The sequence below is a fragment of the Pelmatolapia mariae genome, linkage group LG18 (assembly GCF_036321145.2).
Source record: "Pelmatolapia mariae isolate MD_Pm_ZW linkage group LG18, Pm_UMD_F_2, whole genome shotgun sequence".
NCBI classification, from domain to species: domain Eukaryota; kingdom Metazoa; phylum Chordata; class Actinopteri; order Cichliformes; family Cichlidae; genus Pelmatolapia; species Pelmatolapia mariae.
In genome coordinates this window covers 17,041,563-17,056,314 of record NC_086243.1, presented here as the reverse complement: position 1 = coordinate 17,056,314, position 14,752 = coordinate 17,041,563, and the positions used below count along the sequence as shown (strand labels likewise).

The 14,752-nt window shown below is 41.1% G+C and overlaps 2 protein-coding genes across 6 annotated transcripts in view; one reads left to right on the top strand and one right to left on the bottom strand.

Moving 5' to 3' along the window:
* Nucleotides 1-10,267, top strand: part of LOC134617042 (dipeptidyl aminopeptidase-like protein 6) — a 96,400-nt gene extending 86,133 nt beyond the window's left edge. For all 4 annotated transcript variants that reach the window (XM_063462200.1, XM_063462198.1, XM_063462197.1 and 1 more), the window contains 17 exons: nt 225-322; nt 447-573; nt 2,660-2,698; nt 2,838-2,945; nt 3,028-3,119; nt 3,203-3,250; nt 3,335-3,447; nt 4,220-4,267; nt 4,371-4,469; nt 4,668-4,737; nt 6,681-6,875; nt 6,982-7,036; nt 7,158-7,260; nt 7,355-7,410; nt 7,534-7,606; nt 7,696-7,769; nt 9,002-10,267. In XM_063462200.1, the coding sequence (XP_063318270.1) occupies nt 225-322; nt 447-573; nt 2,660-2,698; nt 2,838-2,945; nt 3,028-3,119; nt 3,203-3,250; nt 3,335-3,447; nt 4,220-4,267; nt 4,371-4,469; nt 4,668-4,737; nt 6,681-6,875; nt 6,982-7,036; nt 7,158-7,260; nt 7,355-7,410; nt 7,534-7,606; nt 7,696-7,769; nt 9,002-9,148 (1,545 nt within the window). In that variant the 3' untranslated portion in view covers nt 9,149-10,267. The remainder of the gene's footprint in view (nt 1-224; nt 323-446; nt 574-2,659; nt 2,699-2,837; nt 2,946-3,027; nt 3,120-3,202; nt 3,251-3,334; nt 3,448-4,219; nt 4,268-4,370; nt 4,470-4,667; nt 4,738-6,680; nt 6,876-6,981; nt 7,037-7,157; nt 7,261-7,354; nt 7,411-7,533; nt 7,607-7,695; nt 7,770-9,001) is intronic.
* A 1,301-nt stretch (nt 10,268-11,568) lies between these two features.
* The window catches only part of arhgap21b (Rho GTPase activating protein 21b), a 38,766-nt gene continuing 35,582 nt past the window's right edge, over nt 11,569-14,752 (bottom strand). For both annotated transcript variants that reach the window (XM_063461561.1, XM_063461562.1), the window contains one exon: nt 11,569-14,741. In XM_063461561.1, the coding sequence (XP_063317631.1) occupies nt 13,176-14,741 (1,566 nt within the window). In that variant the 3' untranslated portion in view covers nt 11,569-13,175. The remainder of the gene's footprint in view (nt 14,742-14,752) is intronic.

The following is a 14,752-nucleotide window of genomic DNA, read 5'->3' as shown; positions in this document are numbered from 1 at the left end:
AATTAGCCGTTGTTTTAAAGAAACTGATAATAAACTGTGTGACCTAAACGTGCTGAAACAAGACTGAAAGGCACAAACCGAGACTATTCAGTGTGCAAATAAGAAGCCTATGACTAACAAGCTTGTCGCATCAAAATTATGAGAGACGTCAGTGAACTTCCCTCAAGAGGACAAAAAGATCAGTTATTGAAACTTCTGACCTTCGGTATCTAATTTCCTGGCAGGCTGGAGAAGAAAACCCTGTAGTGCACCTGTCAGTGGTGAGCCTCCACGGTCCTCTGCACACGGTAGCGATGAAGAAACCTGATGACCCCCGGATAGGGTGAGTGACTGAATCTGAAGGTGCCTCGCTGTGTATAAAGTAACAAGCACCGAGATATATTTTCTTAAAGGAGACAGTGCTGCTTGTCAGAGGTGTCATGTGTTCTCACCTTCTGCTTTTCCAGGAGGGAATATTACATCACCATGGTGAAATGGGCAACCAACACCAAACTGGCTGTCAACTGGCTGAACAGAGCCCAGAACAACTCCATCCTGACACTGTGTGAGGCGACCACTGGAGTCTGCATTAAGGTGAAACAAAGTGTGAAATTAGCTGCCACTCTTTCCCCGTTGTGTTAAAGTATTACACTTGTGACATTCAGTGTTTTCCTGGGAGAAGACTGGAAATGAACCTGGCTTACATGTTTTTCATGTCGATAAACACAAACACTGTAGTTTATTTTGAATCAAACATCAAACTGCTGCTGCAGATACTCATTAGAGAAAAATAGGTCCTGACAAGGGCACCATTAGTCCTACAAGAGTAAGGTTGCTATGTATAACACATTGTCCAGCTGTTTTTTTAACAAGCATTCATCGTGGTGAATATCCTTCACAGTAGCGTGAGACGAGGAGCTTGTGTTCTTGTGAAACAGTCGCTTATTTAAATCCCCATAAAAGTCTTTTTTTTCACTTTACACAATAAGCGATATAGAGAGCAGGCATGTCAAACATTTCATATGGTGGGCCTCATACAACCCATTTTAATCTTAAGTGAAAATCCCCTTTTTGTCAGTCTGAAGACGTTTAACTGTACATTTAATACCATTTAATAGAATAAAAAGAAGTGCAATTTCAACAATATGTCTCAGTTTTTTACAGAAAATTACAGAAAAAGTTCTGGTAGCTCATTGATAGTAATCCACATTATTTCCCATACTGAAAAAAGGAAGTTTTCGGTTATTGCTTATCTAATTACTTTGATGTAGCTTGAATGCCAATGGTGGCAGTCTTCAGTAAGAAAATACTGTGAGAATACTGTTTAAAGTCCAAAAAACATTATCCAGAAGCTTCCACCTGGCTAGACTGTAGTCTTGCTCCCCGGGCCTTATGTCTGATACACCTGATGTAGACTGATAGTTATAGAGTTAGTGATCTTCAGAAACACTGTGGATGGAGACAACAGTTTCCAGCATTTGGCTGATATTTATGCAAAGATGCTGGTTTCTTTAAGTTGTGTATCACTGTTTTAATTATTCCTGTCCAATCTATTACATAAAACTGAAAGAGAAGCTTCTTCTAGACTACAGATGATGTGCACAAACCATGACTTTCATATCACACATCACAAAGTCACATTGTTCCTGCTTTAGCTCATCAGTTTGAATCCCAGCTGTGATCTGTCAGGTGTTTTGTTTTGTTTTTTTGGCCACACTTGCATGTATGAGATTGGTATTGAGAGTCTTGTCTGGCACTGTCATATATGCCATAGTTATATATAGCCAACAGCATCAAGTAGAGAGAGACTGGGTTTGTTTGTCTAATTTTTTGGCAAGAATATACAGTGACGTGAAAAAGAAATTGTTCACAAGACTGCACAGTCTTCTGAAAGCTTTCTTTTACACAAATTAAGTACACCCTTATTGCTTCCTTAGGAATTAAGATGGAAACGAGCAGCCAAGTGCCACCGCTCAAATACAGATGATTAATTGATCATCAGCTCCTCTATAAAAGCAGAGGTTTTGGCAGTTTGCTGGTCTGAAGCGTTCAGTTGTGTATTAACAGAGTGCCAAGGAGGAACAACATCAGCAGTGATTTTAGAGAAGTAGTTCTTGCTGCTCATCAATCTGGGAAGAGCTATGAGACCATTTGCAAACCATTTAAAGTCCATCATTCTAGAGTAGGAAAGATTATTCACAAATGGAAAACATTCAAGATAGTCACCAGTCTTCTCTAGTGAGGATGTCCCTGCAAATGCATCCCAAGGTCACAGAGAAATGTCAAAAAATCCAAGAGCTATGTTAAATGTTAAATTTCAAAATGGTACAATTAGAAAAAGATGAACAAGTATAACTTTTCTGGAAGGTTGCCAGAAGAAAATCTCTTCTCTCTAAAAAGAATACGGCTGCACAGCTAGGCTTGCAAAGTTGTATCTTAACAAACTACAAAACCTCTGGGATAATGTCCTCTGCACAGTCAAGACCAAAGTGGCCATAATGTTTGACGAAAACCAAACACGACATATCGGCACAAAGAAAGCTTTCACAGGACTGTGCAATCCCGTGAAAGCTTTCTTTTTTACATAGCTGTAAATGTAAAACCTTTTGAGATGTATCTTTTCATTTCCCTCCTATTTGCTGAATTAAGCTTTCAGCTCAGATCCTCTTATTCTTTTCAGAAACATGAGGATGAGAGTGAGAGTTGGTTGCACCGACAGGTATGTGATGAAAGATGGAGAAGTCTAGTTGGCTAAAAAACAGACTCTTTTTTTATTCCGTGTGTGCATGAACAAGTAAACAGACAAAGATATAAAAAGCCCTGCAGGCACGTTTTTGTAACTTCTCTCCTCTCTTCAGAACGAGCCGCCGCTCTTTTCCAAAGATGGACACAAGTTCTTCTTCACCAGGGCGATCCCTCAGGGTGGCAGAGGAAAGTTTTTCCACATCTCTATGTCCACATCTCTGGTATGTAATGTTAAACCTTTGCTTGTAATATTTTTCCTTTGTCCTGTTGCGTGAGTGTCTAATTTGTGTTACTTCCCTTTAGCCCAACACTAGCACAGACATACTTCAGTCCCTAACTTCTGGAGACTGGGATGTGACCAGGATCTTGGCCTACAATTATGAAAGAAACCTCATGTAAGACCTTAAGATGCTTTCACAATTTTAAATGCAGTCCTGGCTCTCTTGTTATCTGACAGCAGTGTTCGGATGATTCACAGTTACTTCCTGAGCACGGAGGATGACCCCAAACGGCGGCACTTGTACAGGTAGCGCTTTAGTTAAAGTCATCTTGGTGATTTTTTTTAAGTGCTGCTTTAAGTGTACATTATTTACTCTGTGCCATCCTGCAGTGCTGACACGATCGCTCCATTCAACCGCTGTTGCTTGTCCTGTGAGTTCAAGTGCGGCTATATGGATGTTTCATTCAGCCACGACATGCAGTACTTCTTGCTCAACTGTAAAGGTGAGCGTCCTTTACCTTGAATCACTTGAGAAATCTTGGACTGAAGGGTTTTACATAACAGCACTCCTGACAGTGAAGGCCTCCTGGGAGACTCAGAGAGCGTGTTCAGTAGAAAGTGTAATTGAATTAGTGCTCCATGTCAGGTAGAGAGCTTATATCGAACTGGACGTTAGCAGATAACCTCAAACCACTGCAGGATCCTCCTGATTAGCAGTAAGAATAAACAGCTCGTCTGACTGCCTGAAAACAGTCACGTGAGTACTAACAGAGGCTGTGTGGCTTTCGGCGTTTGTAGCGTTTATTATGCAACGAAAGCTCAGTGATTAGCTGTTGTTTAGTAGTAGAAGTCTCTTGTGTTCCTTAGAGACACTCCGGCAGAAAAATACAATGACATTTTTTGGCTTCAACACTGGGCAACATCATCGAGGTTTCTATGGAAGCTGATTTGTTTAAGGGGATCACATCGGAGAGGAAAAGTGCCAGTGGCTTTCTTCATTAATTGGATCTTTGGAGAGTAGCTCCATTGTGAAATAATAAGATACTTCCTCATGGGACGGAAGTAGATTATTAACTGCAGAGCTGGCTGAGAGTGCTGTTTTAAGATTATTCTGCTACAGAGGGTTGGGTTTCAGTGGCTTTATTATTGCCTTCCTGGAGGCATTTGAGCCTTTTATCAGCATCTTGTTATGTGATATTTTATCATGCTTATCCAATAACTTCTATTATTACATTTCCGTTAGCTGATCATTTTTCCCTGCATTGTTCTTTGTAGGACCAGATATACCGAGTGTGGCTGTCTATAGAACTGAGGACAAAGAGAGTAAGTGTATGCCTGCATCGTCTACAACACGTCTACAAATATGTTTAATGATAAATACATTTGGACTTGAGAATTTGTAACAGGTTTTTCTCTTGAACTGCAGAGGTGTTTGACGTGGAGACAAATAAAAGACTAAACAACACATACAACAACATGCAGATGCCCAGAGTGGAGTACAAAACCATTGACATAGAAGGCTACAGTAAGTGTGCCTAATTCTTGTTTTCTAAAGTCATTAAAGATGTATGATATACAATTAATTATCCCTCGAGAAAGAGCAGTTCAAAGAAGTGATGATGAGTGGTTGTAAAGTCTTGACCACAACTGTGCACCATAATTAGATAAGAAATAGGAAGTCTGTGTTATAAGATTCCCATTGGTCCTGTCTTTTCTGTTCTAGCTCTGACGATGCAGATTCTGAAGCCAGCTGGATTTGTAGAAACAGCTACCTATCCATTACTGCTGCTAGTGTGAGTATAAATATTATGTGTGGTCAGGATGGTTAGAAAAAGAGAAAATACCCAGTGAGTGGCAGTTCACTGGATCAAAATGCCTTGTTGACATCAGGCATCAGGAAACTAGGTCTCGATTTCTGCCGTGACAGATATCGAGACCAACCCAGTACTAGTACCTAATGAAGTGTCTGGTGAGCATAAGTTCTGCAGTTAAAACTGACTTTACTTAATGTTCAAAGGAGAACTTTAGTGCATCAATTTAGTACTGCACCTTTAGTACTGTATTAAACCCCAAAACACCGGATCCTAGGCCGGCCACTGTTTTGTTTTACGAGGCCAGTATTCATTTAAATTCTGCCCAAACGATCCCATTTCCCTAGTTTGGAAGTGATTCTTCAGGCTTCAGTCTAGCCGTAAGCTTTTAAATCAGACTCTGGAAACAACATGAATGAACAAAACACTGATAACTATTTCAAATGTCTGACTTGTTATAGGATAATAAATAACTTTTCTACATAAGCTAGGTCATTTTTTTTCACCTCATCTCAAAAGTTTCTTTGTACCACCATTCCACCATTTTTCAGCCTTCATGTCAGTAACAAGACGTTTTGGATATATCAAAAGTATCCCCGACTTTGCAAGTTGTTCTTTTGTTTGTGTGTGTGTGTGTGTGTGTTTGCATTTCAAGCTGATAAATATTTACCTTTTCAAACTCTTGCCATCAGTTTTTAACAGGAGTCTTTATTCCTTAAAGGTACAGTAAGTCATTTTAAAAAGAATATTTAACTCATAACTATGCAATGAGTAGTGTGTAAGAAGCAAGAAAACTAAGCTTAGCAGTACATTAAAATACATAGCAGTGGGTTTGTGGATGTCGCCATGTTGCCCGTCATCTTGAATCCAGTGGACATCCAGTTGACAGGATGGACATATACGTTCCATCTAATCGCATTTTATGTATGCAGCTAAGGACTAGCCTCATATGTAGTACACTTTATAAGTGACATTTAATTTAAAGATTACAAATTAGTTCCTTACTGTAACTAACTATGTATAACTATGTATTAATTGCTTTACCTGTATATTTTCATCATCTCTCTCTCATGTCTGACAATTACAGCTTACAACGGCTGAGCAATAACAGCAGCTGCTTATAAGCTAACATTACACCAGCTAATGTTAGACTCGACTGTCCTAAAAACTTTATCTGTGATAACCAGTTTGATTAAATTCTCAAATCATATGAGAGTTTAATTTTTTAAGTGTCTCGGTCCAACAATGTTAGATAACCTTCAAAGAAAATTTCACTAACACTGGCTAACAGCAGCTAACACTGGCTAACAGCAGCAAGAACAGCAGCACTTACTAAGAAAAGTTAAGGATATCCTCAACAACTCACCTCAGTATCAACAGAAGTTACAGTGGACCTACAGCCTACACTCACTACAAATGAACAGCAGCCATTGTTGTTTGTCCTACTCTGGCCATGGTAGCTAGGATTATATACACTTGAATTGGGAGAGGTACAATAACAGAATACAGTTGACTGCAATCTACTGACATTTAATGGTGAAGAGAAGCAGCTGGAGTGGGAAACAGTTTACCTAAGGCTGAAATAATCCCTATTGATTTTCTATCACTAAATCAAATGTTATTGCTCCAGAATAAAATAACATGAATGTTGTGCACTATATTCCACATGTCTAAAAACTGCAATATTTAAATATTTGTGGTCATATTTAAGGGGTTATGGTGTTGTATTGGACTTGTTAAATTCAACAGTGTCCCTTTTATTCTCTTTGTAAGTGTTTTGTAAAAGATCTGATTATTCAAAGTTCCCTTTTCTGAATTAATTTTCTCATTTTTGTGCCAACCAATAATAATACTACTACTACACCAGGCTCTGAGATATTAGTTGACCTTATTGTTTTCCATCACGCTGTGTGCTTCTCCCACAGGGATGGGACCCCCGGGGGGCAGATGGTGACGGAGCAGTTCCAGGTGGACTGGGCCACCGTCCTGGTCAGCAGCTTCAGCACAATTGTCGTCCGCTTTGACGGCCACGGCAGCGGATTTCAGGGCACCAACCTCCTCCACAAGGTCCGCAGGAAACTGGGGAAACTGGAGGAGAGGGACCAGCTGGAGGCACTCAGGTCAGACTCAGAAAAATGAGCGCAGCTTAGAAACTATTTGGTCATTTGGCTTTTGTCACTTTCATTATTGTTGGGGGGGGGGGTTTGTTGTTTTTTTCATTTTCAGGCTGATATCCGAACAGTCCTACATCGATAAGAATCGAATGGGAGTTTATGGAAAGGTAAGAAGACATAACAGTCAGATGCACTGTTAAACCTTTACTCACCTCTGTGCCTTTATAAAAATACAGCCCGCTATGAAATTATTTTCACATACTGTATCTGTGTCTCCCTCTTTTCCAGGCCTATGGTGGTTATTTAGCAACTTTGCTTTTGAGCTCAGAAGAATTTACCCAACTTAAATGTGGAACAGCAGTTTCCCCCATCACAGATTTCGAGCTTTATGGTAAAACTTTACAGTAAATCTTCTGCTAAGTGAGTCTTAGATCTAAAAGGCATCCAATCTTTCTAACCCTGGTTTTCTTTATTGCAAAATGCAGCATCTGCATTTTCGGAGCGATACCTCGGCGCCAAGACAGACTCCCGAGTTTACACAGTAAAGTATCCACCCTTTTCTCTCCTCTGCTTCAGAATGCTTAGCTCACAGAATGAGTTGGGGGGTCTTTATAAAAGAACGTGTTAATGACATGGTGGATTTCCCTCTGTCTCTTTCCTCCAGATGGCAAATTTAGCACACAGAGCGGGTCAGCTGCTGGAGAAACAGTACTTAATAATTCACCCGACTGCTGATGGTAGGACCCAGTGCTTTCTTTTTTCTAAATACCACAGTAAATATGTGCGTGCTCAGAGTCTAACTGCAATATCATCTTCACCACCACAGAAAAAGTTCACTTCCAGCACACAGCCAAATTCATCAACCATTTAATCAGCGAAAAGGCCAACTACACTCTGCAGGTGAGCCACGGTGTCTGAAATCACTGGTGTGAATAAAAGTGTGTGTGTCTGTAAATGGGCTGATGTTGAGTGAAGAATGCTCTCAAAATCTCTTGAGAGAAGTAACTAACAGTTATTTTCATTTCAGATTAATTTGTGTATTATTCTTTCTAATTTTTCCCATTTTAGCTTGACAAATAACTTTTTCTTAGTTTTGCAGATTGAAGAACTGTTCAGTTATTTACATGCAGTTTATGTTTATGCACAGTGTTCCAGTGCACAGTCTGATATTGCAGTTTTGCTGTTTTTTTCCCCACAATATCATAATTAGTGTTGTTGTTGTTTTTGCCTGTATACATGCCAGAAAGGCTTTTTAATAAATACAGTGTATAAGGATAAAATAAAAAATAAAATCCTCCTGTAATTTCTAGTAATAGCTTCTTGACAAGCCACCGTTTCACTGAGACCATTTCTGGATGAGACTTTGGAGAACCAATACAACAGTAGATGGATCAGCTGAAGGGTCAGATGTGTCGCTCAGGTCCTATGCCGGGTCTTTGCTGGATTTTTTTCCCATGTATTTCTTAGAACATGACTTTCAGATACTGTTTGTCTGCTGTAGACCTCTTTTTTTGTTTGTTTTTTAAAGCCTACCACGTCTTCTTTTGTCCTCCACACAACACTAAGATATGCCAAGTATTTATCTAACAGCTCTGACAGTCAAACTGTGTTGTCTTTGATATTTTTCATAGATTCTAATAAAGAAATGCAAACAAATTATGGAATTTTGTGACAGGCTGCTACTAACAAAGTGCATAAAGTTACCATTTTATTCTTTGTTAAGCTGTTGACTATCTGTAAACACGGGTTCATCCCTTGACTTCGGTGTCTTTTTTATGCTTGAATGATTCATGGTTCAGCGTTAAGTGACTTATCAAACTAAACAACATTACTCTGAAAATGATCAGGTACAAAGACTGCATTGAAAATGATTGAAATGTCCAAGAAAAACTTCTTTTCATCCACTTTTATGTGCATTTGTCACTTTTTTTACACTTCTTTCAGTGCTATGCTTTAGTATTTTTTTTCTCAGAAATGCTATAATGCCCCCACACTCCTGTCTATCTTCACATTTTCACTATCCAATGAAAAAAATATTATTTAAAAAAGTAATAATAATATGATTTTGAGTGAACGACACCAAATCAGCCTCACTACCATGTCTCTGTCAATTTCTCCATCTTTATCTGCAGATCTATCCAGATGAGGGACACTTCCTACACGGTGAGGGGACACAGCAGCACCTGAGCCAGTCCTTGGTCAACTTCTTCGAGGAGTGTTTCCGGCTACCAGAGATTCTGACAGACGACCAGCAGGAAGAGAACGAGGACAACAGTTAAACTTTGATCCTCTGAGCAGCCCCGGCCAGATACTACAGCACAATATGCAACAGATTTTTCGTTCCATCCCAGTAAATCCGCACCACCTGCTGTCAAATCTGATTTTAGCTCCAATGAAGTGCAGCACCTGCATGTGCAAAAAGGGCCTCTGCCTACATCCCTTCTCCTCATCTCGTGCTGGCTGCCGACAGGGAAACCAGTCAGATAGAGGCTGAATAAATCTCAGACGCGAACAGTCATGTCTCTCTCTGATTAACGGACTAGTGCTCCCTCTGGTGGACTAATAGAGGATCAACAAAACATCCATTCGGCATTGCGTCTCCATTACAAAACAGACACATTAATCCAGTGCTTCGCGGCACCAAATATCCCACCTGCGACGATAAGCTCATCATGTTGAGATTTAACTTTTAAAAGGCTGCCAGTTTCTCATAACCTTGCCAACTAACTTACTGATTATTGTGTTCATGAGTATGATTATTGGTACTTGTTTCTCAGAATTTCTCTGTTCAGTGTCTTACAGTTGTACCGTGTCGGAGTGGCTGTCTGGCTGCGTCAGTCTTTAGTTGCTTTACGAAACAAAGGCACAATGTTTAACTTGTGTTGTACTCCAAAAAACGTATCTGTACAAAAATGGTGTGAAATTTTCTTCTTCATATTTCCGAATGAACCCTTTTCTCTTTTCTTTTAGTCACTGTGCCTTACTGTGGGTGACGTGTTCATGTTAGGAGCCCACATGACACTGAAAATGAGTAAATACGGAAAAGGCGTTGTGTGAATCAAGGGGCAATGTTATTTATGAGCAAAGGTTTGGCACATTTAAAACTTAGGAAGAGCTGAATAGAAGATAACCGTACGACTGCTGGGGAGAAGGTGTTACACTAACACAAAACCAACAATATTTAGTTTGCAGTTTCTTGATATTTGCCATCCAAACTGGCGTAGTGGTAAGTTAACTATACTGATTTTTATTATTGTTATTATTATTTTGTGGTTTACTTTGACGACTTTGTGTGTTCTCTCTCCTCATATCACTTCTGTTGTCAGTGGTTTCTAGTCAGCTGATGTACAAAGTGTATAAAACATCTTGAGTCTTTATGTTGTATGTGCAACTTGTATATAAAGCATTTTGAAACGTATCTTTTCTTTGGCTTAATTCATGACCTTACCTTGACAACCACAAGCGCAAAGGCACACGTTGACAACCAGGTTGGGTACTAAATAAATAAACTTACTGGCCACTACATTACTACCTGTTGCCCCTTTTGATCCACACTGACATGACAGCATCAGTTTTTTGCTCATAAGAGTGGTAACCAGTGTGGTCTTCTGCTGCTGGACCCAATCTGCTTCAAGGTTGGACATGTTGTGCATGCAGAGATGCTCTTCTGCACATCTTTGAGTTCCCGTTTTCTATTCCTGTCCACATGCCTAAAGCACTGAGTTGTGCCATGTGATTGTTTAATATTTGGATTAAACAGTTGAACACATACTTATTGAAGTGGCCAGTAAGTGTATTTTACTTGGGTTAGTGTGCTTGTATGTAGTATAAGCAATACACGTGCAATTGAAGGAAATAGCTGTATAAGCAAACAAATACCTACCAGGCTCCATGCTAAATCACCATCTTTAAAAAAAAGCTGTGTATTTAAGTTTGACAACTGAATGCGTTGGTACAGGTTTACAGTGAAGCAGAATGCACATTGAGGGGAATTCAGCCATCAATGATTTTACTTGTTGAAATGAATTCTGGGTACAGCCTCACTGCTAAATGTACATTTAATCTGGTTGATGTGGTAGGAGTGTTCGACTTTCAGAGATATAATGGAACTAATGCAAAAAAAGAATAAGAAAAATATGCAATGTCTGTTTTGTTTTTTTAAAAAAGGGGGGTACCAATTCTTTTTGTAGGAAACATTTTCCCTACAAACTACTAAAAATGAGAGCTTCTTCATGCACTGATCTGCCTGATAAATGCAGTAAAATGAACACAGTTCCTGCTTAAACATTGTTCATTATTTTTGGAAGCTCTGTGCACAGCAGAGCATGTGCCCTTTACATCCATTACATTCCAGAGAAGGCGGACATTTCTACAGCCAATATCTGCAAAACTGGATAACTTGCACTAAAACAATGCAGACAGCTAAACAGCAGCAGAAGGAAAACATGGTGAGTTTGTAGTGAGTGGCCCAATTAAAAGGCACATTTCAGAGAAATGTTTTAACACTACATGATTAGGATTAAATTTAATCATTAATATTCATTCATACTTAAAATGATTTGAGAGCTTAAACATATTCACAACTATTTAAGTTGCATTTCCCCCATTTTAAAAGATTTCAGTGCTTTGAACCAATCTCGCTTCCATCATACGAAGTGGTGAAGAGGGGGGTAAGAAAGCGAAAATCGATATTTGCCATTGACAAAATTTTATTTCCAGTGTTTCAGGAGTCTGTGCACACCCCCTTACAATCAAGAGGAACACTGCACTGATACAAACAATCCAGCTCAATGAAGTGCCCTCCTCCTGCAGGGAACCTCTCATCACAGAGAAGTACCAAACTGCCCACAACACCCACACAGGCCTCGAGATAATCATCCTCATCATCGCCATTGTTGTCATTTCTCAATACTGTACTTAAACTTGCAATCTGATGGAAATGAAAAATAAAGCAGCTAAAACATGGCATTTATATGTACATTTAAGTTACTTATTTTACAATGAATATTTAAAATTCAAGTTCTGTTAAAATTAAAAAAACAAAAAAAACAAACAACAAATGAAAAAACAGGATAAAGTATGTATAAAACATTAAGACCAGAGTGGAATGCCTAAGGAATGGAAGCTCGGCATTTTCTTAACCTGTAGAATGACTGAGAGTCAACAGTAAAAATGTCATTCACAGTAACATCTTCGTGTATCTCAACAAAGACAATATGGCACCCTTAACATTTCATTGTGAGGCACTTTCTTTAGTGAAGAAAACTTGATTTTTCTGGTTTGATTACCCAGTTTCTTCTTTGCCCAACTCTCTCTTCGTTGCAGTCGCTGACAGACGTGTGAACTCCGAACACTAAAACATAGCTTGCATCAGAGGGCTGTTGTTCACTGCTCTTTAAACCACACAGCAAGGATGAGTATGAACTATATTTTCCATTTGCATAAGACCAGTGTCTCCTTGTCACCTTTGTACCTTTGGAAAGGCCCCTTTGACAGCAGACAGCTTGTAGGCAGTCATACACACACACACACACACACACACACACACACACACACACACACACACGCACACACACACACGCACGCACACACACACAGACAGTACCAAAAAACACAATTCAAGTACACAGAAAAATAGGGATATGTACACTTTAGAATGAAACACAAGCATCTAAAGCTTTTAGTCAGTATTACAGCAAGCATGTCTGAACATTCTTCATTTGGTTACCGACAGACTCACTGACTTTGAACATTGTAACTTGTTTTTACGCAAAAATAGTTACTCTGCAATACTAAAAATCTGCACTTTTCCACTACTTCCTATTCATCCTAAGTCAGTTCATCCTTAAAGCCACTTAGCTAAACCTTTAAACAATCTTAAATTGAGTGTTCACACTTCCTTGAACGTACTTCAGACTCGTTGTTTCACGGGCAACAGGTCCTTTCGATCTTTAGCACATCTGGGACTTGTACAAGGAGGGTTGAAATCCTCCTCTTGGGCCATCCCAAAGTCATTTTTAATATAAAAAAGAAAAAACAAACAAAAACAAAATGGAAAAAAAAGATAACATTTTGTTCCATGCCTTAAACATGAGCAAGCTCAACAATTCCTGTGTGCAGTAATTCTCTTTTCACAAGCATTTCACAAGCATACACACACCACTTAGACACACGCCAGACATTTTTGTACAACATGCTCATTCACTAGACATTGGTCACACAATAGACACTACACTGACAGACTCCCATATACAGAAACACACCTGACAGACCAAAAACACACACAGCCACACGCACACATAGCTCTCACAGGTACTGATAGAAGCGCGAATGGACCACCTGGGAACTGGTGAGTTTATGTGGGTGAGCGGTGGCCGAGAGGCTCAGATTTTTGCTCTGGGGGAAGTCCCCGTTCAGCGCCTCAGCAGGATGATGTGGGGTTTCAGAAGAGGACGAGGCTCTGGGGTTCTGCTGTTCAGAGAAGTCCAGACTGACCTCGGGATTGCTGGATCGGTGGCGCTCACGGGCGATCCAGTCCCCGATTGAGAAGTCCTGAGAGCTGCACTTAGGTTTCAGCCGGTCCACAGCTGAGAGCTCCGACCGCGAGCCGATGTGAACCTGCTGCGGCCAGTCTCCCAAAACTGACAGCTCGGCAAAGTCTCTCTGCCCGCCCATCGTGTGTCTGCGTCTGATGTTCTTCTTCTTACTGCGGCCCTCTGAGGACTGAATCCTCTGGCTGCCCACACCGAACATGTCATCCACAGACATTCGCATACGTACCTTCAGTCTGTCTGTGATCTTCAACTTCCACGTGGGCTCTCCTTTGTCCAGCTCACTCCGGGACGCAGTGCTGAGGCTTGCGGTGGAACGACCCTTAACTGACCCCGAAGAGCGTGACGGTCCAGTGGAATCTTTATCGCTACGAGCGCCGTCCAGAGACGACTCGCTGTTGGTTTTCTGTTGGGCAGCTTTCTTTCTTGAGAGTGTGTCGCATTCGATGAGTCTGTGTGAGGGGAGGGGTCGAAGGGCTTCCTGTGGTTCTCGCTGGTCGGCTTTACCCACAGTGAACACTGACAGGTCGCTCTCGCTGTCCGTCTCCATTGCCCTTCCTTCACTGATGAGCTCGCTTCTCTCATCATCAGCATCTTCTCCGCCCCTGCTCTCAGACACAGACTGCACTTCGGGACTGAGGGTGCTGAGCTCAGCTCCAGTCAGGAAAGTCATGGAGGATGTGGTGGAGTAGTCTGAGGTAATGGAGCAAACCTCCGCTCCCAGCCCGCTGGGACACATCTCTGCTCCCAGGGCACCCACCGTCTTGCCACGCCTCATTCTGGGCACTGATGCTTGAGAGCTGGTGCTGTTCATTGTTCCGAGGTCAGACACCGTGTCATCATAGTTTGATGGCGGGTCCGTTAGAGAGGACTGGTGAACCATCGGCATGCGGTAGCTGAGGTCTGGGGAATGTGTAGGAGAGGGGTAGGGGGATCCAGTCTGAAGGTTGGAGGAAATACGTTTTGGAGGCAGGGAGGGAGAGGGCTGTGACATTGAGCTGTTAGAAAGATATTCTTTCCTGTTGGTTTTGTCCAGCTGCTCCTCAGAACTGTTCTTTTCCTTCTCCTTCTCGCTGGTTTCATCTGTCTGCTGCTCCTCCTCCTCCTCTTCCTCCTCCTCTTCGGTCCGACTGTGCGAGGACCACAGAGGCTGCTGTTGGCTCTCCTTTGGTAGCTCCTTCTTTGTAAACACAGGGTCCAGGTCATCATCTGAACTGCTAGGCTGAACTTTTTCCTTGGGCTTCTTGCGTTTGCGGTTAACGAAGAAGGAGGAGCGAATCAATTCTTTGCTACACTGATCCTTCCCTGATCCCCACAAGCCCTGATGACACA